Genomic DNA, 24,485 nt, shown 5'->3' on the forward strand with positions numbered 1-24,485 from the left:
CCAACAACAGCATGAAGGATGGGCTAATATCGCAAGGCTAAAGCTCCCTGGCCAGTGGTGATGGCTTAACGACCCATCCTTGATCAGCTTGAATTCTGGAGGAGGATCTAGAAAGCCCCCTGCTGGAGCCAGCACTTCCCTCTTAGTTGCTGGATGTTGGGGAGGTCTAGAGAGCCCTAGGGGAGAGGCCAGGGCACCAGAGGAGGAACCTGGGCCTGTGGAGTATTAAATATTTGAATCAGCAGTTCCAGCTAACATTTCAGCCCAGTCTTTTCCTCAAGGTTTTGTGGGCAGTGCTTGGACCAAGTCGGGGGCCTGGAGGAGCTTCCCAGACTTCAGGAGTCCCCACCACGTACTAGCCCCACAGAGCTGAGAGTGCGCAGGTTTGGCAGGAAGAAGCAGGCAGGGCAAGCAGAGCAGCAAAGCCAGGGAGCGAAGCAGGGGCCGCAAACCTGCTCTCCCCGCTTGTCCGTGCCTCCGTCCAAGTCATCTGCTGGGTCAAGCTTGGGGTCCACGCCCAGATCGTCTACCCAGGAAAAGAGGAGGAGGCTGGTGAACCAAGAGAGACTCGGAAGACCAAGGGGCCAGAGGTAGCTGGGGGAGCCTGGGGGCCTGTGACCAGCTTATTCCGTGGGAGAGCTGGGAGGTCAGGGGCAGGAACAGGGCTCAGGAATCCAGAGGAAAGGTTTCTTGCTGTGGGATGGTGCAGGCACCACTTTCAGCCTTAGAAGCTCTCATTTCTCTGTCTGTATTGGGCTAATCTGATCTGACAGCAGCATGAGAAGGATTCTGCAAGGTATTTGGTTGACACAGGAGGGGTGGTGCTGATGACGGGAACACCTGAGTATTTACCAAGGGCCTGCAATGGGAGAACAGATCCTCCCTGCTTCTTCTGATCACCCTGGGAGCTCTGGGTCCCCAGGGGATGTCAGAACTGTGTGGATGGGCAGCAGATGGAAGTTGGGATCTTAAGGAGGTGAGGAGATACCAAGGAGTAAAAGCAGTTAGGAAGACATGGATTTTGACCTAATGTGGAGAACACCAAACCATCTGTTCCAGTGGTTTCTAACCCGGACTCTGGCCTCCCTGGGGCCCTAGAATATTTGAGTCTGTTATGAGCTGCTTATTAATACTTCAAAATATTAATGAGAACTTTCCCATTATCAAAGGAAAAGGTTATAAGTATTAATAAGTTCCTTTGCTTTGGGCTCTGTTTATATTTACTCCACAGTGAAACACTTGCTTTCTTGCTAATGAGAGGTATTACTTAATGAAACAATGAACACAAAAGGATGACTTAATAGTTTGGTAGGAAATAAAACTCAGCTTCTAAACCATGGGGTCTAATGGGGTGGGGGCTACCAGATGGGGTCCTTGATAGGGAGAAATGGCTAGAAAGCTCTTATTTAAACTTCTTTATCTCTCAAGCCTTCTTCCAGCTCTGGGATCCTTAAATACCCCTCTGCTCTCTGTTGCTTTTGCTAAGGAAAGCTATCTTGGGGCGTTTGTGATGGCGTGTCCTGGCTTTGAGGACTCCATATGGTGTTGGGGTTCTGCTGGGTCAGTCATGGGTAGGCAGCCAGATCCCTGGGGCAGGGAGTAGGGAGAAGATCAGGGTGGGTCATTAGGATGACAAGGCAAGAGATGTTCCAGGTAAGAGATGTTCCTCGCTCTTTCCTGTCTGTTCAGAAATGCAGGGTCCACATAGGCAGACACTTGAGTCAGATAAATAACCTGTCAGCTGACTGGTCCCCCAAACTGAAGAGTGGTCAGGGAGAGGCAGGCTGCAGCCTAGTTCCATCAGCTCAAGAAGAGAGCATTCCAGCCTCCCAGCAATGTGCAAGAGGCAGGAATTGGGCTGGCTCAGAGGCCTTAGTATATTTCCTGACCAATCTGCAAAGCAGAATTAAACTGCTGATGCAAACAGAGGTGGATGAAGGTGTAGCCACTTCAGCTCAGCTGGCAGGCCCTGGTCATCAATCACGTGCTTCCCGGGGTCCGCTGAGAAAACACTTATATCTCGAGCAAAGGGAAAGTTCCTGCTCCTTTTATTCAAGAAGATTGATTTGGGTTAAAAGCAGTGAATAAATAGCTAGAGAAAGGGTTTTTATTTTCTACAGTTCCTGAAAGGGTGTGTTTGCTCTGAAGCCCAGATCCAGTTTCTAGGAAGGTACTAAATTGACTAGGATTACTTTCATAAGAAGCAATTAAAATTGATTCCTCTCCTTTGGAAGCTCCTATTTCACTCCTAAGAGCAAATTAGCTCCCTGTCTAAAACACTGATTATTCACTGAGAATCTAGCTCAACTAACACCAAATGTCATAGGGTGACTGATGACAGCGTGCTTTGTCCTGGGGAGAGGACCCGAGATGACACTGCCCTGGTGCCCACAAGGAATGTGCTGGGGGCTGTCTGCCCTGCTCTAGGGAGGGGTGATGTGGAACTCTCCAGAGGCCCTGCACCTCTTGTTGACCCAAGTGGCCTGTGCTGGCAAGCTGATGTCCCTCCAGGGCTCAGTGTGACCCACAGTTGGGGCCACATCTGTCCAGACCCCATCACAGGATCCCACATGGCTGTTGCACAGCAGAAGTGGGGGAACCTCGGTTCTTGGATGCAGACTCAACTCCATATCTGGAGGATCCCAGGTCAGCTGAGCACAGTCAGCTGGAATAGATTCTGCCCCATGTCAGGTACAAATCAAAACAGCTGGAAAGTCAGAGTAAAGGCCCAACCGGGAATCCTGGACCTGTGACTGCCTCGCCCCCACACTGCTTTGCTCCTGACTCCCCACCACTAGCCCACAGGTGAAGCGCTGAGACTGAACCCCCTCCTCTGCCCCTTGAAGAGACATGACATCTTGGGAGCTGAGGTGGACAGCAGGTGGACAGGCGAGCAGTTGGTGGGGGCCTGGACTCCAAGTGGACGTGGGATCAGAAGACAGATGAGGAAAGATGGGAAGGGTAGAGGTTGCTGAAGCTTGGTGCTTCGGAGGGTTGCACAGTTCTCTCCCCAACTCCACCCTTGGAGGGGAGTGACTGTGGTCCACGCACAGGCGTGCAGGAGGTAGGGGTGTTCCCAGGAAGCTCCTCCCACGGCTACCCATCAGCCGTGGATCACAGAGTTCTTCTCTCACGTGAATCCCTTCCCCTCTTTCTTACCGCTCTTTCACCACAGCCCCAGTTTAGAACCCGGCAAAAAGAGGACGTGACACCAGACATACGAAGATGATCATCCCTGAGCAGTTCCTGCTTTTGCCACCGTTCTCCAGTCCCTCTTCAGAGGTCCAAGGGCACATGCTGGAGTCTGTGTCATGGGGCAGAGCCTGGCAGCAGGCCCCAGGACAAGGTGGGCAGGCAGACTCCACCCATCCCAACACCCTGGCAGACAGCCCCTGCACATGGCTGCCCCTCTGTGAAGACAGCCATGGCCGACTGGCCTGGGCAGCTGGTGGTAGGTGTAGGGATACCTGTACTTTTGTCAAGACACCCCCAGGGCGCTGGAGGAAGCCCTCTCCCCGCCAGCACATGATACATACACTTTGGCTTGCGAAGGGGTATTGGGTGCACCTCGGCGGTGATGGTTTTAGGTGACTGCAGCTGTTCCTTTGAGCCCCAGTCTTCTTCCCATTGCTTCCTGAACTTCTCTTCCTCCTCCACAATCCTGAAATACGATTCCCATGCCTGTGACTGGAGTCACAACCTTCACAGGCCAGCCTTCTGCCTATTGGAGAACCCCAACCACCCTGGGGAGTAGCCATGTGGTTCCAGTTGTGGTGAAGGAACCAAGTCCCTGGCACTTGTATTCTAAATCAGGTGGGAAGGCCACCCTGGCAAACAAAACCATGTTCCAGTCACCCCAACCTAGGAAGACCCATTACTAGGATTATGGAATGGCTGCAAATAAAGGACGATCCACCAGGGGACAAGCTGCTGCTGCTAAGTCGCTTCAGTTGTGTCCGACTCTGTGCAACCCCACAGACGGCAGCCCACCAGGCTCCTCCGTCCCTGGGATTCTCCAGGCAAGGACACTGGAGTGGGTTGCCATTTCCTTCTCCGATGCATGAAAGTGAAAAGTGAAAGTGAAGTTGCTCAGTCGTCGCGACCCCATGCACTGCAGCCTGCCAGGCTCTTCTGTCCAGGGCCAGGTAAACTGGGCCTGGAAGTGGCCTCTGGGGCCACACTCCTGCAAGCACACCCACGTCCACACACAGATGTGTGCGTGCAGACATGCGGGGCCAAGGCACTCACTGTTCCATCTCCTTCCGGTATCTCTCATTCTCCTCTGCTGCCTTCTGGGCAATTTCCTTTTTCCTTCTGAAACACAAATTCAGGTTGACGTGCTGGAGTCGACATAAGAGAAGTTAAATCTTCCTTGCAGCTAATCTCTGATTTGAGAAAAAGCTTTAAATATTTCTTCCAGGCTCCTTTCCAAGGATGCCTGGACCAAATTTGGATGCTGGGGAAGTGGGTCCAAAAAAGTCTGGGTCCCAAAAAAGTCTGTGTGGTTTCGCTTGGCACTGTTGAGCAGAGATGCTCCTCTGCAGGGGACTGAAGGCCATTCAGGGTAGGCCACATGCCATGCAGCCACCGCTAAACACCAAGAGGAACTGACTGAGTGAGGTCCTCCCAGAGGAGGGCCCCAGACCCCAGAAGCAATCCTGGGGCTGCTAACCAAGGCCAGGGTGGTTCTCCAGGCTAATTCTGTGATGGGAAAGATGGAAAGATCCTGTCCACCTTCCTTTCCCAAATTCTTCCTATGCTTGTAGAATGCAGCTAGATTGGAATTTTGACAATGGGTTTTGAATTATGAATTGCTAGCTCCATTTATTCTCAGTCATCATCCCAGCCACTCTGGGGTTGGTGGGGGACAGTTCTTAATCACCACAGTTGGGGTGGCTAAACTGCCAGGGTGTGAATTCCACAGCTTGGCCATATCTGACTTGGTGCATGAGTGGTGTAACCTCTCTGAGTCTCAGTGTCCTCACCTGTAAAATGGGTTAATAACCACGTATCTTTCACAGTTATTATGGGAATTCAGTTAAGGAACATAAACAAGACCCTCATGCAACGCCAGCCGCATGGTTGGTAGTTGACAAACATTAGCTACTGCTAGTAGAATCCTCATTTTCCATATTTCTGAGTCTTGGAAATCAGGGGGTTTCCTTGTTAAAGAGGGTGGAGCCCAGTGGTCTGGAGGCAGGGGATACTCGCGCTGAGCATCACTGAACCCATCTGGTGTGAGGACGGGCCTCGGGGGAGAGAGTGAAGTCAGCTGAGGACCCAGCCAACAGGAAGCAAAGCAGGTGGGATGGTATGGGGCCTGGGAGGGCTGGGCCGGGGCTCCCTGGCTGGCCATACTCACTGCCTCTCCATCTCCTGCTGCTCCTGGAGGATCTTGTTGGATTCCATCGCCAGCCGCTTCTGCATCAGGAGCTCCTGCCGCTGCAGCTCATGCTGCCGAACCTCCGCCAGCCGCTCCCGGTCTGTCATGAACAGCTCCCGGCCCTTGTGGAGAGAAAACAGGCCCCTTGCTCAGTCCCCGGGGAGCCTAGAAGTACAGAGCCAGAGTTTTGGGGGGGGCCAAGATGTGGCTTGTCTTCTCGTCACCATCGCCCCCCATGTCAGGCATGTGGCTCCTGCTCTCTGTGACCCTAATTTCTGGCTGGGCAGGGGTCTTCCCATCAGCTATCAGAGCTTTAGGGATGGAGACCCCTGGGCCAGGAGAGTGTGGCAGAAGCCAGCGGTCTGAGCAGCTGGGCTGCAGGTAGGGGTCGTGGGGCCCCCACCAGCTCGTTCCGGACTTACAGCTCCAGCTACGATGGAGATGGTCAGGCTGCGGCTACTCTTCAGCACGTTCACGGCCTACAGGGGACAGACAGACAGTCAGCAGAGGCCCGACAGACCAGAGCAACCGAGGCCTCTGCGGAGCACAGAAGGGTTCAGACTCTGTGGCAAGGGAGAGGAGGGTGGAAAGAGGAGAGCAGAGAGGCTCGTGGCCGGCAGGTGAAAACCCCACATCTCACCTCCTTGTGGTCCAGGTTGGAGAAGTCGATGCCATTGACTTCAACAATCTGGTCCCCTGTCTGGGGGAGAAGCGGAGAGGCATCAGCATACTTGTACTATCTGGACACTTTTTCTGTTGGAAGGGCTCCCCCTGGAGGCCAGTATCGGACACTGGCTCTTCAAGTAGCAGAGCCTCAACTCTTTCCAATGAGCAGTGTTCCAATGGGGTCCTCCCAGGGCCCCTCCATTCTGTATCTCTTTCAAATATTACACCAATAGGGGTTCATTCCTTTGGTTGAATGCATGCATTTGCTTAAAAATCTCAGTTTGTAGACATAGGAGCCTTTAAGATTCTCATACAGTAGATTCTGTGTGGAATCATAATTAGTATAATAGCTAATATTAATTGATCCCTCCCTACGTATCAGACACAGTTTGAAGTATATGTGTTAGTTCATTTAATCTACACAATGACCCTAGAAGGAAGACTATTACCCCCATTTTACAGGATAGGGAACTGAAGCACAGAAAAAGGAAGTAATTTGTCAAAAGTAGAGGTTAAAAGTTCTTGTTTTAGCATCAGACCACCGAGGGTTGACTCCCAGCCCGGCCTTACCAAGTACATGATCTTGGGAAAAATCACATACTTTCTCTGGGGCTCGGTTTCCTCATCTGCAAAATGAGGCTAATGATAGTACCTAATTCTCAGAGTTCTCATACGTTTTAAAGGGCTTAGAACAATGTCCAATCCAGTAATCACTCAATGAATGTCAATTCAGATTATTGTTACTACATTCCCAAGCTCAGGACCAAAGGATCCCAGAGCTGGAGAAGGGCTATAGAAAGGGTCAAATGTCACCCACTCTGTGAGGCCTTCCCTTCGAGGGATTAACAGGAATCCTCAGCCAGTGAGTGCTGAGAGAGCACTCTGGGAAAGCATGTGCTGTATCCCTAGGAGGTCACGGTCTGATCTGGCATCCCATGGGGCCCCCCTGGAGCAGGTCCAGGGTCACTCACCTCCAACCCCACCTCAGCAGACAGGGAGCCAGGCTTCACATGGCTGATGAAGATGCCGGGTTTCTGGATAGGGCCACTGGAAATGCTATGGGAGAGATGGGAGGTGTAGGTGAGCCTCGGCCCCAAAGTGCTTGCTCATTCAATGTCCTGCCCCATCTGCCTGTGTGTCCAGGCCACCTGTGAGCTCAGCACCCAAGTCCTCTGCCATCTACCTCCTCAGCCTCTGTCTATCAGTCCAGATTCATTCCCCTGGGGCAATACCCACAGGAAGCTACTTCTAACTCCCCACACCCAACCTCTCATCCAACACATGCAGATGCTGCTGCTTCTCTTTTTCTAGCATTTGCCAATGCTTTCTTTAAAACTCAAATGCTATCTTCTCTTCATGGTTTTAACTGAACTCCTTATTCTCTCTCAAGATAAAGCTGGTTGCCCCCTTCCCAGTGTGCCTAAAACACCTACAGCTAGGATGGCGTTTGCACTGTTATCCTCCCCTCCCAGGGCTGTGGCAGACATCACTAATCAATCAAACACTCTTTTCTACCTGAGCCTAGATACAGCCTTAACGTTCTTTTCAAAAGAGTACTCCAGGGTGGCCGCTGCTGCTGCTAAGTCGCTTCAGTCATGTCCGACTCTGTGCGACCCTGTAGATGGCAGCCCACCAGGCTCCGCCGTCCCTGGGATTCTCCAGGCAAGAACACTGGAGTGGGCTGCCATGGTGGCAGCTACCACTAATTGATTAGAGATAGCACAGAGTAGACAATCTGTTTGCCATGCTTGCATGAGAGCCCCTCAGTACTGTAACTATTTATGTGGTTGGCTTCTATATTAAGCTATAATTTCGCAGAAAGGAGGGACTTTCTTTTTATCACTTATGCTTGGCAGAAAAGTGTTAAATAAATGTGACAGAAAGGAAGTAGGGAGAATCACTTAGGGAATTCCCTGGAAGTCCAGTGGTGAGGACTCTGCACTTTCACTACCAAGGGCCTGAGGTCAGGGAACTAGGATCCCAAAAGCAGTGGGGCATGGCCAAAAAACGAAAAAATAAAGAATACCTTAAATAATAATAGCTAATATTTGCAAAATGCTTACCATCTGCCACGCACTAAGCTTGGTGCTTCACTCTGTCATCTTATTCTTACTCACAACAACCTTGTGAGGTGAGGACTGTGACCTCTGATTTATAGGGAACGCTGAGGCTTGGAGTGCTTAAGGAGTTAGTCCAGGGTTCTAGAGCTCATAGGTGGCAGAGCAGGGCCCAGAGCCTAGATCTCCAACCGTTGCACTTATGTGCTTAACAAGACCGTGCCATGAGCCCCTCTGTCTGTTAGCAATTCCCCGGCTGCCTCTTAAGGAAGTCACAAAGTAATAAGTGGCAAGAGAACTGTGTCAGAGGTGGCCAATTGGACAGGCTCCTTTTGCGTGACTTGAGGGCCCACCAACGGAACATGGCTCCGCTTTTGGGCCTCAGTTTCCTCCTCTGTAAAATGAGCCTGATAGAGCTGTCCCTCTGGCCCTACAGGACTGTTGTGAAGCTCAGAGGGGAAATCAAGCACCAAGAAGTAACATTACTAGTGGACAAAAATCTCAGCAGCAGCAGTGAGAAAGGGGAGCGGTGAGAGAGGCCAGCTGGCCATGAGTGAGCCCCAGGGTACACCTGCCACCCACCTGCAGCCAAGGCCCCGGGAGCCCACCAGGCTGATGAAGACCTTCTTCTCCTTGTTTTCCTGGCTGCCAGGGGAGCCCAGGCTGCTCCGCCCGCCCTGGCGGAGGGAGAGGCTGAGGTCACCAGGTGTCCACACTGCAAGTGGCCTCCTGTGCTCAAGGCCTCCAGGGTGAGCACTGCTGTGCCCACGCCAGCCTGACTGCCGTTCTGGCCCTCGGGGTGTGTGTCTGCACTGGCTGGGCCACCGCCCACAGGGCCATTCTGGGTGCACTGGCAGCCTGTGTGAAGCCCCCGAGAGCACCTCCCTAGAGCAAGCCCTCCTTCAGGCAGGCTGCCCCTCCTGGAAGACCGCCCCATCCAGACCCACCGCTGTGGTCCTGACCTTACCCCAGATTCTGACACAAACTGGTCCACGTACTGCCATTTGAGGGGCTCATCGGGAGAGCTGATAGGATGGGAATGTAGAAGAGGGGTCCTTAGGGAGAGAAGGTTAAGGCACCAGCCCAGAATCCAAGTCTGCCCTCTCTGAAGCCTCCACTGTCACTGGCCCAGGGGCAGAGCTGGCCAGACCCCAGGCCGACCCCAGGACCCTGAGTGCACAGGGGAGAGTCTGCCTGTAGAGGAGGGTCCTGCTCACCTCTTCACAGGGATCAGGCCGATGTCTGTGGGAGAAAGGGGAGGTGGGTTATGATGGCTTCTCTGCCCTTCCTTCCTCCCATCGCAGCTGGGTACCACCAGCTGCCAGACCCCACTCCACCGTCAGCAGCCCTTTGTCCTGGCCTCACTCACGTCTCACTTTGATGGACACAGTCTTCTTGGTGCGGATGAGGTTGATGACCTCCTCATGGGTGCAGGAGGAGATGGAATACCCGTTGATCCGGACGATCTCATCCCCTACCTTGGCCACAGACAGAGAGAACATGCATCGGGCGGCTGGGCAGGCTCACGGCCAGCGCCTTGTCACCAGCCACACCCCCTCCATCGGCTGGAGGACCCCCAGGGCAGGCAGCACTTCCCAGCAGTCTTTCTGCCCATTTCACAGATGGGGGAACCAAGATGGAGGTGGGCGTCACAGAGAGCAGGAAGCAGAACTGAGGGTGAAAGTCAGAACTCGCTGCCCTCACCCCATGTCACTTCCATCCAGGGGGCACCAACAGGTTCTGGAACCCATGCAAAGGGTGACCTTTCACCCAGATTCAAGCGCTTCTTCCCTGGCCTTTGTCCCCCCAACCCCAAGGAGCAGTCTTGCACCACAACACCACAACTGAGTTGGGGTACGAACTTCTATGGCTCCTGACTCAAGCTCACATCACGGACACACACAATCTCTTCTGTTCCATTTGATGGAAACTCACTGAACATTTTAACTCTGCCCTGGCCCTGGCCCTGACCTCTGAATTCCTCTTCTGGAAGAAAGCAATGAACACTGAATGAACACAAGGCTCTAGCATCAGATGTCCTGGGTTCAACCCCCTGCTTTTATTTTTATTAGCTGTGTGACCTTAGGCAAGTCTCTTGAGCTTTTTGAACCTGTTTCCCTCATCTGTAAAATGGGGAAATACTGTGGCTGCCATGAGAATTAAGAGAGTGTGTAAAGCCAGCTAGTGCCCAGCACACTGTAAATAACCAATAAATAGTTCCTGTTACCATTAATTGGGCTTCAACTGTAAGCTCTCTGCTCAGATCCCTCTTCTCAGGACTTTAGTCTCATTAACTGGGAGAGATGGGGGCTGAGGGACCTGCAGGGCCAGCCCTGGTGACATCAGTCGGTTCCAAGCTGGACACAGCTACGGGCTCCCCCAAGCACCTTGGCTCTGGGGGTCAGTCCTGAAGTTCCTTATTTAACAACCACAGGCTGGAAGGATGCCCAGACATCAGTTGAAACGGAGGCCCAGGAGGTGATGGTTTGTGCAGGGTCACGGTTCTGAGCTGCAGAAGAGGGACTGGTTGGTGGAGGCCCTCCCCAGTCTGAGACCAGCATGGGTCAGCTGAAGGCTTAACTCACACCACATTTGCCGACCTTTTGGAGGCTTGTCGGTGCATGCGGGGGACTCAGCTTGACTCCTTGGAGGGTCAAGGACTGGGCAGGCATCCAGCCTCTCAGGGGTCCCTTAGGCCAACTCCTACCCTCTACAACATCCCTGCCCCAGAGTCACCTTCTTCTATTGTCACCCAAACACTTCCAACCTGGACATAGACCCCAGTCTTCTCAGGGGCCTGGGAGGAGTGGCAAGCAGCTCAAAAAGGTGACACAGGGCAGGGGAGGGGCTTGCTAAAGAACTCGCTGTGTTTCTGGGGATGTCTCAAGGAAGGAGAACAGCTGGATGGCCTACCTGCACCCATTCTTCACAACAACCTGCGTTTCTGCTAATAAGGTGAGGGAACTGAGGCTCAGAGAGGTAAGGAGACTTGCTCAATGTCATCCAGCTAGTAAAGAGTGTTGCTGAGATTTGAAGTCAGGTCTCCCTGACAGACAGCAAATGCTGGTTGTCTGGAAGCAGGAAAGAAGGGCGTCTGGCCAAGCTGCAGTTCCCTGTGTCCTGTCATCTCTGGATCTTTGCCACCTGACAGAGCCCCTGAGGACCATAGGAAAGGCAGGGATTACTCCGTCCATTTTACAGCTGGGACAGCCAAGGCACACGGGATAATTCTCCAGCCCTGGACTATACAGAAAGCTGTGCAGGGCAGAGGATGCAGGTTCAGACAGGATACATGTGGATAAAAACCTAAAATACCTCCAGTAGGGAGACTGGAGAAGGCAATGGCAACCCACTCCGGTACTCTTGCTTGGAGAATCCCATGAACGGAGGAGCCTGGTAGGCTACAGTCCATGGGGTCACTAAGAGTCGGACACGATTGAGCGACTTCACTTACACTTTTCAATTTCATGCACTGGAGAAGGAAATGGAAACCCACTCCAGTGTTCTTGCCTGGAGAATCCCAGGGACGGAGGAGCCTGTTGGGTGCCGTCTATGGGGTCACACAGAGTAGGACATGACTGACGCGACTTAGCAGTAGCAGCAGCAGTTGGGAGACTAGAGCGGAGACGGAGTTCCAGGGCAGGGTCCAGGACCCCATCTGGAGTTCAGACTCACAGGTCAAATCAGCAGAGCCTCTGGTTCAGCCAGGCTTGTCTGAACATGCCCCTCCCCTGCCTTCTGGAATCTTCTCCCAGCCATCCTGAGGCATGGGATCTCTCCAGAAACATGAACTCCAGACAGGTGAGTGGAGGCAGACCTTTTTCCCCAAGCTCCTCTGAGTGAAGCTTCCTGTCTTATTCCTAAAGGGAACTTGTGGGACCCCAGCAGGATGATTCCCACACAATCCCCAGCTCAATTTGCAGGATCAGCTTTCCTCTCCTTCCCGCCCCTGCATGAAGCCCTGCAAAAGGCCCTTTGTGCAAGGGCCACGGTGAAATGACGATCTGAGGGAGAGCGGCACAAAGGAGAGATGAGCCCATCAACCTGAGAAAGGGTCAATAATTCATAAGCCTGAGAAACGGCAGGGAGGTACAACTCTAAGATTCATTAAAATGCCCCGAAGTCCCCAGGCACAGAAGCGTCGTTGAGAAATGGCCTGTCCTAGGAGGAGAGCTCACCCTGGGAGCAAAGAAAGGGCTCAGCTGACGCCAAGAGAGGAGCTCATTATGCTTTTTCTCTGGCTGTGTTTCTGGGCTGGAAAATGTGCGGCACAGGAGAGGGATAATGAAGGGGCTGAAATTTCAGATGCTCCCGGCGAGCCGTGAGACGGGGATTTAGAACAAAGCACTGCCTGTCAGCGCCCAGTTTCTACCTCCCGCTCCACAGAGTCTTATACCAGCCTTCGGGCCCCCTGAAGCCCCTGGCTTGGCAGCCCAGATTGGGGTGCTGATGAGAAACATGCTGGAAGCTCTGGGGAGGGCGTGGGAGGGCCTCTTTCAGCTGGACATACGAAAACACAGCTCCGGGCTCTGGCAGCAGCGAGACCTGAAGGTCTTCCTGTCTCTGCTCGGACACTGAGGTGTGGAGACCCCAAGGGAGGGACCCTGGGGTGCTGGACAGAAATCCCTGGGCTTGGCAATAAGGAGACCCAGGTTTAAATCCTGCCTCTGTCACTTAATGGCTGTGTGATTCTAGTCAAGTCCCTGATCTATCAGCTCTGTAAAATGGGGATGATCCAGCCGAGGCATATAAAAAGAACTGGTTGTCAGCACGTTATCTGGCACATTACAGGTGCTCATTAAATCTCCCTTTCTGCATGTTTAACAAGCACACGGCATTCACTGGTACAGAAAGAATGGATAAACAAGATTCTGCTGTATAGCACAGGGAACTATATTCAGCATCCAGTGATAAGCCGTAATGGAAAAGAATATGAAAAAGAATGTATAACGTTGATAACTGAGTCACTTCGCTGTACAGCAGGGATTAGTACAGCACTGTAAATCAGCTAAACTTCAATAAAACATCCATCTAGAAAAAAATAATACATTCATATGATTCAAAAGCCAAACAATCTAAAAGGTGTAGCCATAAAAAACTCACTCTCACTTTATTCCCTATCCACTCGTTCCTCCTCCAACAAGTAACGGCCTTTCACTGGTGTGTGTATGTGTGTTCCTGCACACAAATACAAATAGAAGTCATGCTATTCTAGGAGCATAAAATACATGCACATAGCATTTATGTGCCAGGTACTGACACAAGTACTTTGTAATATGAATTCATTTATTCCGTCAGAACAACCTCATGAGGTAGGCTGTTTGTCATCCCATTTTACAGATGAGGAAACTGAGGTAGTAATTTCACCAAAGGCATCCAGCTAATGAATAGCAAAGCCAGGAGATTCTGGCTCCAGAGTCTATACTTGAAGTACTGCACTATGCCAGGATTTCCTTCTCCCTTCCAGGGAGAAGGCTATGTATCCAGAACTTCAGGTGTCAGGGCATAACTATGCTTTTCCTTCAGACGTAAGGGAGGTGGGTGCAGAGCAGCAGAGGCAGCAGCAGCTGGAAGCCAGGTTCTCCACTCCCCTCAAGAAAACAGGCAACACTATTAGATATAAAGTGGATAATAAGGACTTAGTGCATAGCACAGGGAAAGCTACTCAGTACTCTGTAATGGTCTATATGGGAAAGGAATCTGAAAAAGAGTGGATATATCTATGTGTGTAACCGATTCACTTGCTGTATACCTGATACTAACACAACGTTGTAAATCAACTATGCTCCAATAAAAATTAAAAATTGAAAACAGACAAGTGCCTGCAGCCCGATTTCTATGGGCCTGAGGACAATCTGTCAGGATACAGAGGCCTTTTCCTCTCCCAAAGGCTCAGAAGGGTGAGGTGACCACGTTACACCACACAACCTAGTGTGGGGAGACAGGAAGCCTGAGGCCTGGTACCACGACCCCTGGGCCCTGCTCACTCACCTGGAGCCCGACGCTGTCGGCCTGGCCACCTTTGATGAGGTGGGAGATGAAGAGTCCACAGCCAAACTCGAGGCCGCCACGCACGCTGAGGCCGAGGCCTTCGGGGTGCAGCCGGTCCAGACGTACCTCCTTCAGCTTCCTGCCATGGGAGAAGGGGCCGGTGACAGCCCAGCTCTGGTCTGACGGCCAGCACTGCCCCATCCACTTGTCAGCGACCCTGTCCATCCCAGGGTAACCTCTCCCACCCCTGCCTCCAGCCCGCAGCTCCCTCTGTTCCACACCTGGAGCGCCGGGGGGTCAGCTGGTCATACTCCACCTGGTGTTTCAGTGGGATCAGAGGTCTGATGGCATCGAACAGGGGCAGACGGCTGGGCTCGTTGATGACCAGCTTCAGGTCCCCCACAAGCACGGCCACGTCCATGGTCCTGCAGTGACACGGGGGCCCTGGAGCCTCATCCACAGCCATGGCCTCTGAGACCCAGGGATTCCCAGAGGAAGCAGTCCTGGGTTGGGTCCCCAGCCCTGGGCCCAGACCTTGGGTGGATAAAAGCTTAGAGCCCCTAACCCTGGGCCAGGTGCCTCAGAAGAGTTTGTTCTCCCATCTAAGTATCCCAAGGAAACTGTCCAGGTAGGGGTTGCTAAGCCATCAGGCAGATGGAATCAAGCCAGGATTCTCACTCGTCTCTGCCTAGTTCCAAAGCCCAGGGTCCTTCCAGACAGGAAACGTCTGCAAGGTGGTGGCCAGCCCTCTCATACCCCTGCTTCTCACCTGCAAGCTGCAGCTGAGCTCTGTAAATCCTGAAATCACAGTATATCGCACGAGCCTCTACCTCATACCGTTCAGACCCTCAGCGTCTAGGGCTGACACTTTTCTGGCTACCAACTTATTCTGGCTACCAGCTTGCTTATTCTCAGTCCATCACCTACTTTTAAAAATGTAAGTTGCTCCCTTCTCAAAACCCTTTGACGGTTCCCCACTGCCCAAAGGGTGCAGTCCATCCTCTTTGGCAGGTTCAGGGTCTCCGTGACCTGTCACTGTGGACCTGCCTGGGCTGTGTAAATATTTGCTGACACAAGTGAATGGCGTGTCTATCTCATTCCCAGGAACACTGAGCATTGGCCTCCCTGAGCACCCCCAGGATTCAAGAGGGAAGTCGTCCTATCTCAGAATGACCCATCACAGGGCTTCCTGAAGATAGAGGTACTCGGGCTGCTCCACGGAACCTGGACCCCGCACACTTACTGGTGGTACATCCGCAGCACATCATAGAGATAGTCCTTTTCTGCATCATTTTCAATCAGAAAATCCACCTGGAAAACCCCAAGGCAGAGTTATATCTCCAGGCCCAGCACCCCCACAGCAGATCCCAGGACAGGGAGGTCACTGAAGGCAGCGGCAGGGGGTGACCCTCCTCCGCATCTCTTCAGGGTTGTGAGAAGAGGAGGGAAGCCAGAGGCCAGGCTGGCACCTGACTGCAACACATCAGAAATGCAGACCACCCTGACGTGGCCACAGGAGTCCCTCTGCCTCGCGTCTGTATGTGGTCGGGCTGAGCCTCGTCCCCAGGGTGGTGATGCACAGAGCGATGCATACGCGCATCATACTTGTGAACCCCTCGTGACGGTGATGCTCCCCCGCGGTAGCTGTACTGCCGATCACCTCCACGGCTATGTCACCTGTGTCCAGGCTGGCAACTCGAGTGTCAGCTCCCCGGTCTGGAAGAAGCCCACTGTCTTACCTGATGGTGGCTGTAGTGCCGGATGACTGCTTTCAGAAAGGATTTAGGCCATGCACTCAGATAGCACATTCCCCGCCCTCCGCCGGAGCCCCCTAGCACTGAATACTCCCTTGTCCAGTCCTGGCCTAAGCTGGGTCGGTCCTGACTTCTGGTCACGCTTTCCCCTTCCCATGTCCCTGTGTGCCTCCCCTGCCACCGGAGGGGGAGAATCAGGTTACGTTTTTTCAGCTTCCCTGACGTCAATGGCTGGGAGCCCAGGGTCAGGGTCAAGAGCAGGAGCCCCAGATTCCACTCCCTGGGACAGCTCATTGTGTATCTCTGCACTATGTCCTGAGCTCTCTCTTCAGCCCAGGACTGAGTGAGAGAACATGGTGGGGGCTTGAAGGGTGCTTGGATCCCTCCCTTCTCCAGGCCCAGCAGCATGGTCCAGGGCCTCAGCCCACATAAGGGAGAAGATGCTGCTGGAAGCTGCAAGCTCCCACCTGATTGGTCCTCAGAGGAAAATCGGAGCACCTTTGCCTTTTCTGTGGGTATCTTAAGGATTCTGGGAAGTTGGGGGGAAATCCGTCTGTTCCAACCCAGAGAGGACATACAAGCCCCAGCCCTTGGGATTTCTGGCCTGAGCAGATGGGTACAGAATGCAGACTTCTGGTCTTCACCTAGCAGTACCTTCTTCCCTCTTAGAATCAAGCTGAACATTTGATTAGAGATGAGAATAAGCTAGGAGGCTTGCCCTGCACTGACTCACAGTTGGGCTTCAGAAATTTATCCTACCCGCTCCAAGGAGGGCATTCCTACTTCCTCCTGCTTCAGCGCCCCTTTCCTCCAGGCCAGTAGAAGATGGGGGACAGAAGCACGTGCTAGAGTGGGGAGCACTGAATCTCAGGTGGTAGCCTTGGCTTTTCCACACACTGCAGAAGTGGGCACCTCGAAAAGCCCACATCTGTGAGGACCCAGTCTGGACTCTCTCCACACTCTGGCTGGGCTTGCGTGAGAAGGGTGGGGAGCCACACCAAGACAGACCTGGACTGCCCACATGTGGCTGCCGTCCAGGAGTCTGAGCATAGAAAAATTCTGAATTTCTCTAGGATCAGGTTCAGAAATATTTAAATAAACTGGATCATATCACTTTCGTGCTTAATAGCTTCTCATTATACTTAAAACAAAATTCAAGAACTTCCCTGGTGGTCTGGTGATTAAGATTCCAGGTTCCCATTGCAGGGGCCCTGGTTCAATCCCTGATCCGGGAACTAGATCCTGCATGCGGCAACTAAGACCCGGCACAGCCAAATTCCTTACCTTATCGAGGCCCAGCTTTAGCTCCTGCCACTCTTCCTAGCTACACGAGCCTCTTTTCAGTGTTTCTCACAGGCTACACTAGCCTCAGGGCCATCACATACGCTGTTCCCTCTGCCTGGATGGTTTCCCTCCTTCCCTGCATGGCTGGCCTCTGCCCCAGGGAGGCCTTCCTGCTCACCAACCTAAACAGAACCTACTCCATCACCCCAAAGATGCTTCAATTCCTTCATTACAACAGTCACAATTTGCAATTATTTAAAGGCTTGCTTTTTTGTGAACTGGTTTGTTTCCTTCATCAGACAGAAAAACCCCACAAAGGAAAGATGAAGTCTGTTTTTTCTAAGTCTCTCGAGCCTAATGCATAGAATGTGGTCAGTAAAGAAGTATCAGAGGGGTTTCTCCATCCCCCTGCCTCCTGGTCAGATGGGAGGAAGGGAATCATGGGAGCAGAAGGGGAAGGGAAATAACATTTGCATCATGGGATGGCATCAGGAGCTTCTCTGGGCTTTACTCCACTTGTTTATCTCACCCGCCCTACAAGGCCAATTTTGCAGATGAGGAAACTGAAGACCAGAGAGGTTACAACATGTCACACAAGGTCCCACAGCTAATCAGAGACAGAGCTAACATTTGATTCTGGGGCTTCTCCAGTGGCTCAGTGGTCAAGAATCTGTCTGCAAGGAAGGAGACACAGGAGACATGGGTTCTATCCCTGAGTCAGAAAGATCCCCTGGAGTAGGGCATCGCAACCCACTTCAGTATTCTTGCCTGGAGAATCCCATGGACAGAGAAACCTGGCGGGCTTCAGTCCATGGGGTAGCAAAGAGTCGGAGTCACTGAAGTGACTGAGCATGCACACATGCTCTCTGATTCCAAAGCCTGTGCTCTCCCTGCTACGCCACTGCCTGTGTGAGTCAGGACTTCCAGGGAAAAAACTTCAGGGCCTCTTCAGGCCAAAATTTCAAAACTTTTGCTCTCAACAGGTTCCCCTTATCTCGAATCCCCATCTCTCTCCTTTACACTCTTAAGAAATCCCTTTGGGTTTGGTCTATAACAAGCAAGAAAATACCTCTCGTGGATGACTCCTGGAACTACGGACGTTCTGCTTTCTATGAAAGCACAAAAAGCCTATCTCCTCTGACTGCAGTGAGGAGAGCCCAAACAAAGGGCTTCTAGCTCAATTCCAGCCATGGGCGGTGACGTAAGACAAAGCAGAGGAGAGGGAAATCTCTTCTTGACTGAGGCCTTATGACTGAAGCTCTCTGCAACCCCTCCTTGCAGAAACGCCTCCTGCTGCATCATTAAATGTAAGAAATGAGGCATTGTCCTCGGCAGACAGCGTTTATGCACTGGGTGGAAAGTAGAAACGGAAGACAAAGGCAATTCCCAGTATTAGAGTCTAAGGTTCTGCTTTTCTGCATCCCAAGCACAGATCACCTGGAGATGCTCTTCGAGGAAAGAGCCTATTTCTGGGGGTCCCAGGCTCCTGGTCCTTGTGGGCAGCCCTCCAATGCTGACCCCTGCATCCAGAGGTCCCCACCCAGAAACTATATCCTATCAGTCTCCTTCTGAGGCAGCCTGCAAAGTTCAGCTCTTTAGCTCCATTCATTCTCAGAGCCTAGGTCACTCCAACCCTGACTTTCAGTTCTGCCCTTTCCTATCCCTCCAGGGTCATCTCTACCACCTCCCAAGTGTGACTCGGGCTACAGCCAAACAGACCTTCCCCTAACACACTGGAACCGCCTCAACCTCATTCAGAATTGTCCCATCTATCCCCAGCAATTCAACTTGTCCATTAAAAAAATTATCCATTTACCATAATATCTGGGAAATCATATCTGGCTTATGTAGAATGTTTTTTAAACCCCAATGTAAGGGATAAATAAAAATGGTGGGAGACTCGTGACCCTGACCATTCCCCACCCAGGAATGTCTCCAAAAAGACTCAGAGATAACAGCATCACTTTGTCCCCTGACCACACCTGAGTGAAAACACACACGCCAAGAAAGACAGCTGAGAAGGATGGAACTTTCTCTGGAAATCTGAATGTGCAGAAACATCACCACTGTAGTTCAAAATTTTCTTGTAAGTATTTTAAAAACATATATGATGTCTCTTCCTCCTGGAATCTAGGTTCAAGCAAACTCCCCACTAGAGTCTCCCCCGTACCAGTCCAAGGGGCAGCTTCAGGGATCCTGTCCCTGAATGGGATGTGTGTCAGAATGGCTGTGTGCCATTCTCCCAAAAGCTTGTGCTCAGCTACCTGTAATATACCTAGTACACAGCAGGTCTTAAAGTACCATGCCATGCAAACAGGCGCTCAGTGCTCAGTGGTCTCTGCTGAATGATGAATGAACTCCAGCGGCCTTAGTCTAGAGCCTTCCTTCTATCCTCTCCGCCAGTCCGGAGTCATCTTCCCATCACTCCTCAGTACACAGACTCCTGGATCTGTCTCCTCTTAGCTCAGTTCCAGTCTCAGACCCACACAAGATGGCTTGCCCTCCCTCTTCCCACTGACCTCTATTTTCATTTAAGGGGAGTCCAAGCCCCCTCCTCTAGAGTCTTTCCTGACCATGCCCAGCCCAGAACCTCCTTACCAGCCTCCCAGCCTGAGGCCCTTGACTGGCTCCCTCATTTGGGCCAGACTCTGCTCACAGACAGGCCACCACGTCTGAAGTTCTTTACTTGTATTGTCTTTAACAACCCTCTGAGGTGGATGGATATTACCCCCATTTGACAGATGAGGAAATCAAGGCTCAGAAGTAATAGAGATGAGATGACTGCTGGCTCCAAAACCCTTGCTTTTTTCCAAACTACCACATGGTATCCACTTACCAGGTAGAACCTCCTTATTTGCATTTGTCTAATACACATTAATTGAGCACCTACTGTGTGCAAGACACCATGTCTTCTTTCTCTAACTAGATATAAAAAGCCTTTCCCTTTCTTGGATCCCTCCTGATGATGGACACAGAAGCCCTAAGGAGACCACCATGTACAAGTAACTGTGTGGGGGTCTCTTTATCACATCAATACCCTATGGCCACTCATCTTGTGTCCAGCATGGGCCTTCTCTGGCCCATGTTCAGCTGGCTCAGTGCTATCGGCCTGCAAGGTAAGGGATATCTCCCTCCTCACAAGGTGCAAGCCCTTGTCTAGGGCACTGGAAGTTGACTCTGGGTTTGGCCTTAGGTGTCTCCAGCTTCACCTCCCTGCCTTCCTCCATACGGACTGCCCTTTCATATTGGCCTCACAGAGGAAGCACACAACCTTCCGCTCATGAAAATTCATGTATGCACTCAGCCAAAGACGGAAAAAGAGAGCAAGAAGCAGATTAAATAATGCATGTTGTTCCACTGGGTGACATTTGCCCTCCTAGGGCTGTGTTGGGATTAAATGAGTGAATATCTGTAAAGTGCTTAAGACAGTGCCCAGGGCTCCGAAACTTCAAGGGCTCTAAACTGTGTGTTGCGTCACCTCCCTTTTGCCTCCAGACCCACAACCCAGACTCCTCCACCTAGAGGAGTGTCCCAGGAATCTTTGCTGGGCTTGCTGCCCTCTACTTCCTTCTGGGTTCAGCCAAGGAGGGCGGTAAGACACCTGGGGAGAAAGGGAGTGGGGTTCTGATTCCCCGGCTCTCTCCGTGCCAGACCACCACGAGGCAGGTGCCCCCACCTGAGGCTGCAGTGTCTGACTGGGCGTCTCTCTGCAGCCACTCTCTCCTTTGTTCTGGAACACCCTTCCCTTGCCCCCTGGGGAGCCCCTGGCCTCCAGCTGCGGCTGCTCCCAGGCTGTGTCACCACGCCTTGGCAGCTCAGCCATCCCCGCCTTTTCCTGTAAGCAGCCCCTTCATAAAACTCGTCAGTCTCCCATTTGAGTGAGCCACCTGCTTCCTGCTGAAGCCCTGGCTGGTGTGAAATCTTAGCTATAAGCACTGGTGGTACCAGCAGTATTTCTTCTCTGTGAGCTCTTCCTCTACCTATAAAAGTCACTCAGTCGTGTCTGTGACCCCAAGGACTGTAGCCCACCAAGCTCCTCTGTCAGTAGAATTCTCCAGGCAAGAATACTGGACTGGGGAGCCATTTCCCTCCTCCAGGGGATCTTCCCGACCCAGGGATCAAACCCGGGTCTCCCACGTGGCAGGCAGATTCTTAACCATCTGAACCACCAAGGAAGCCCAAGTCTCCTCAAATGCCAGCTCCCCTTGGGCAAGCCTTTCCTCAGGCTCCCCCACAAAGCCTGCCCGTCATTCTCTCTGCACAGGCTGACACTTTGTCCCCACCACTGCCGTGGGACTCACCAAGCTGTGTGAGATTCTTCACCTGCCTGTCTCCTCACTAATCCGTACGTGGTCCCAACACAGGCCTAGCGGAAGGAAGGTGGGCAGTGAGGCCACGCCCCCTTCTCCACTTGGGTCTGCACATCTCCGCGCTTTCAGTTTCTTCCTTCGTAAAATGGGAATAAAAGTATCTCACAGGATTCCACCCTTTTGTGAGAGATTAAAAATGGCTTTTTAAAAAATTCTTCCTTGAGTGAATAGTTGTTACTTTGAACAGTGCCTAGAAAACAGCAGGTTCTAAGTGTTTGTTAGTTAAACTAGGAATAAATAAATATAAGTTCCGTGTTCTCAGCAGCTGGCAGTGAGTGGACCTCCATAAGTGTTGTTGGGATGTTGGGATCTAGTTCCACTTCCACCCAGGCCTGCACAGTGTGTATCCAGGACTTCAGCTCAGTCGCTCAGTTGTGTCAGACTCTTTGGACTGCAGCACGCCAGGACCCCATGGACTGCAGCATGCCAGGCTTCCCTGTCCATCACCAATTCCCGGAGCTCACTCAAACTCATGTCCATCAAGTCGGTGATGCCATCCAATCATCTTGTCCTCTGTCGTCCCCTTCTCCTCCTGCCTTCAGTCTTTCCCAGCATCAGGGCCTTTTCCAATGAGTCAGTTCTTTCTATCAGGTGGCCAAAGTACTGAAGTTTCAGCTTCAGCATCAGTCCTTCCAATGAATATTCAGGACTGACTTCCTTTAGGATTGACTGGTTGGATCTCCTTGCAGTCCAAGGGACTAAGAGTCTTCTCCAACACCACAGTTCAAAAGCATCAATTCTTTGGTTCCCAGCTTTCTTTACAGTCCAACTGTCACATCCAAACATGACCACTGTGGGCATCCCAGAGAGCACTGGGTTTATCTGACTCATGTTTTATTATCCTTTGTCTTTCCAAGAGACTTGTGTCATGCTTACTAGCTGGTAGCATTTGACCCAGTGCTGGGCTCAGCAGATCACACCCTCCTTCTGCTGGTTCTCTTGCCTTGCTTGAGATTCCTTCTCTTCCTCGTCTCCTCTATAGGTTGGGGTGCCCCTGGCTCTGTCCTGAGTCTTCTCTCCATCAGCACCGTCTCCCTAAGTGACTTCACCAGTCTCTGGGGTTTAAATACTATTTATACCATAAGAATTCACTGAGGCTTATCCCCAGCAGAGAACTTTTCTGATTTTCACACTCCTACCTCTACTGATCTCAGTTGCTTTTGTACTTGGAGATCTAAAAGGTATTTCAAAGATGAAACATTCAAAATGGAACTCTTGGTTTCCACCACCTCCGGCTCTGTCTCCACCAACCTACTCCTCCTCCTCCCAACACAGTCTCACCCTTGATACCTTTCTCTCCACACCTGCAACCATCCCATCAGCAAAGCCTGTCAGATCTACCTTGAACATGTATCCTGGGTCTGGTACTCCATCTAGTCCACTGCAGGAGCCTCCTAAGGGAGGTTCCCACTTCTCCCCTTTGCCCTCTCAGTCTGTTCTCTACCAGCAGTCACAGCAATCCTCTTAGAATGTAAGCCAATCATATCACTCCCCTGCTGGCTTCTTTCACTTAGAACAAAACCCCAAATCCTGAGTATGGCCCATTAGGACTCCACCACCCGTCTGATCCATCTCCCACCACTCTTCATTCCATAAGTCTTCTCAGAAACACCATCCTACTTGCTGTTCTTAAAGAAGGCAACCAGATGCTTGCCTCAGGGCCTTGCCTTTGCTGTTCCCTCTTCCTGGAATGTTCTTCTTATCACCTGAGACACCAGGTGTTCTACCCAATGACGTAGAAATCGGCTCATGAGGTAGAAATGACTGCATGCTGATATATCTGCACGACTCCTTCCCTCATTTCTTTTATATCTTTATGTCTTTGCTGAAATATCACTTTTTTCAGAGAAGTTTTCCTGACTATCCTATAAAAAGTACTATCTCGTCACTCTTTATCCCTTCACCTCACTCAGTTTATTTTTTTCATAGCGTTCATTACTACTTGGCATTTTATGACACTTCCATTGGTTTGCTTGTTAACCGTCTATCTTCCCTACTAGAATGTACTCTCTAAGAGGGGAGAGACTTTGTTTTATTATTCAATGGTTAGAGTACTGCCGAGCATGTATCAGCAACTGAGTCAATATTTATTGTATGTGTGCAGGAATGAATGAAAGATTAGCAAATCCCTAGAAGGTAGAGGCTCTTCCTGACCTTATTTATCCCCCCAAACCCCCAAGCCAGATGCCTAGCTTTGGGCAGGGTACACGACAGATGCCCATGAATATTTGATTGCTGAACAGTCAATAAATGCTTTTTGAGCAAATGAGTAACCAAGTTCCTGCAACCTGCAGGTGCAGTGTGCAAGAGCAGGTTTCTTTTGAAAAGCTGGTTCTCTTGGGGGGAAGCCTTAGTCTCTGATAACCTCCTCCCCTTGCCTTGGTGTCCTGGCTGAAGGCTGTGACCAGCAAGGGCATGCAAGTGCTGCTCATGGCCTTGGGGAAACTGTACAAGCCCAACAGTCCCCGCTTAGTGGTCTGGAGACTGTTTGGTCATCCATTAGGATGCTCTGTAGGCATCAGTGGGGAATAGTGAGGCCATTTACCAAATGGTTGCTGCACAACCAGAGCAGCCAGTATTTGAACACCTATTTCATCCTAACCATCCTGTGAGGTGAGCACAACGAATTCCATCTCACAGTGAAGGAAACTAAAGCTCAGTGAGGTTAAGCAGCTTGCCCAAGGTCTCACTGCAGTGAGGGGCAGGACTGAGATTTGAGCTGATTTCTACCTCATTGTGTAGAACAGCTGGTAGCTCAGTTGGCGAAGAGTCTGTCTGCAGTGCAGGAGACCCAGGTTCCATCCCTGGGTGGGGAAGATCCCCTGGAGAAGGGAATGGCAAACCACTCCAGTATTCTTGACTGGAAAATCCCACAGACAGAGGAGCCTGGTGAGCTGCAGTCCACGGGGTTGCAAAGAGTCAGACACGACTGAGCAACTAACACACACACACTGACTGCCTCATTGGAAAAGACCCTGAT

General features: G+C 51.6%; 1 protein-coding gene across 3 annotated transcripts in view; it reads right to left on the reverse strand.

The window, feature by feature from the left end:
* The window catches only part of USH1C (USH1 protein network component harmonin), a 49,165-nt gene that overhangs the window by 22,200 nt on the left and 2,480 nt on the right, over nucleotides 1–24,485 (reverse strand). For 2 of the 3 annotated variants that reach the window (XM_018059615.1, XM_018059614.1), the window contains exons 2-15: nucleotides 15,341–15,408; nucleotides 14,379–14,522; nucleotides 14,098–14,236; nucleotides 9,476–9,584; nucleotides 9,324–9,348; nucleotides 9,074–9,131; nucleotides 8,689–8,783; nucleotides 7,021–7,105; nucleotides 6,024–6,083; nucleotides 5,806–5,862; nucleotides 5,363–5,505; nucleotides 4,249–4,314; nucleotides 3,537–3,661; nucleotides 453–526 (exon numbers count right to left, since the gene is read on the reverse strand). In XM_018059615.1, the coding sequence (XP_017915104.1) occupies nucleotides 453–526; nucleotides 3,537–3,661; nucleotides 4,249–4,314; nucleotides 5,363–5,505; nucleotides 5,806–5,862; nucleotides 6,024–6,083; nucleotides 7,021–7,105; nucleotides 8,689–8,783; nucleotides 9,074–9,131; nucleotides 9,324–9,348; nucleotides 9,476–9,584; nucleotides 14,098–14,236; nucleotides 14,379–14,522; nucleotides 15,341–15,408 (1,248 nt within the window). The remainder of the gene's footprint in view (nucleotides 1–452; nucleotides 527–3,536; nucleotides 3,662–4,248; nucleotides 4,315–5,362; nucleotides 5,506–5,805; nucleotides 5,863–6,023; nucleotides 6,084–7,020; nucleotides 7,106–8,688; nucleotides 8,784–9,073; nucleotides 9,132–9,323; nucleotides 9,349–9,475; nucleotides 9,585–14,097; nucleotides 14,237–14,378; nucleotides 14,523–15,340; nucleotides 15,409–24,485) is intronic. The other variant, XM_018059616.1, reaches the window with a different exon arrangement.

The sequence above is a fragment of the Capra hircus genome, chromosome 15, assembly GCF_001704415.2.
Source record: "Capra hircus breed San Clemente chromosome 15, ASM170441v1, whole genome shotgun sequence".
Taxonomy (NCBI): Eukaryota; Metazoa; Chordata; class Mammalia; order Artiodactyla; family Bovidae; genus Capra; species Capra hircus.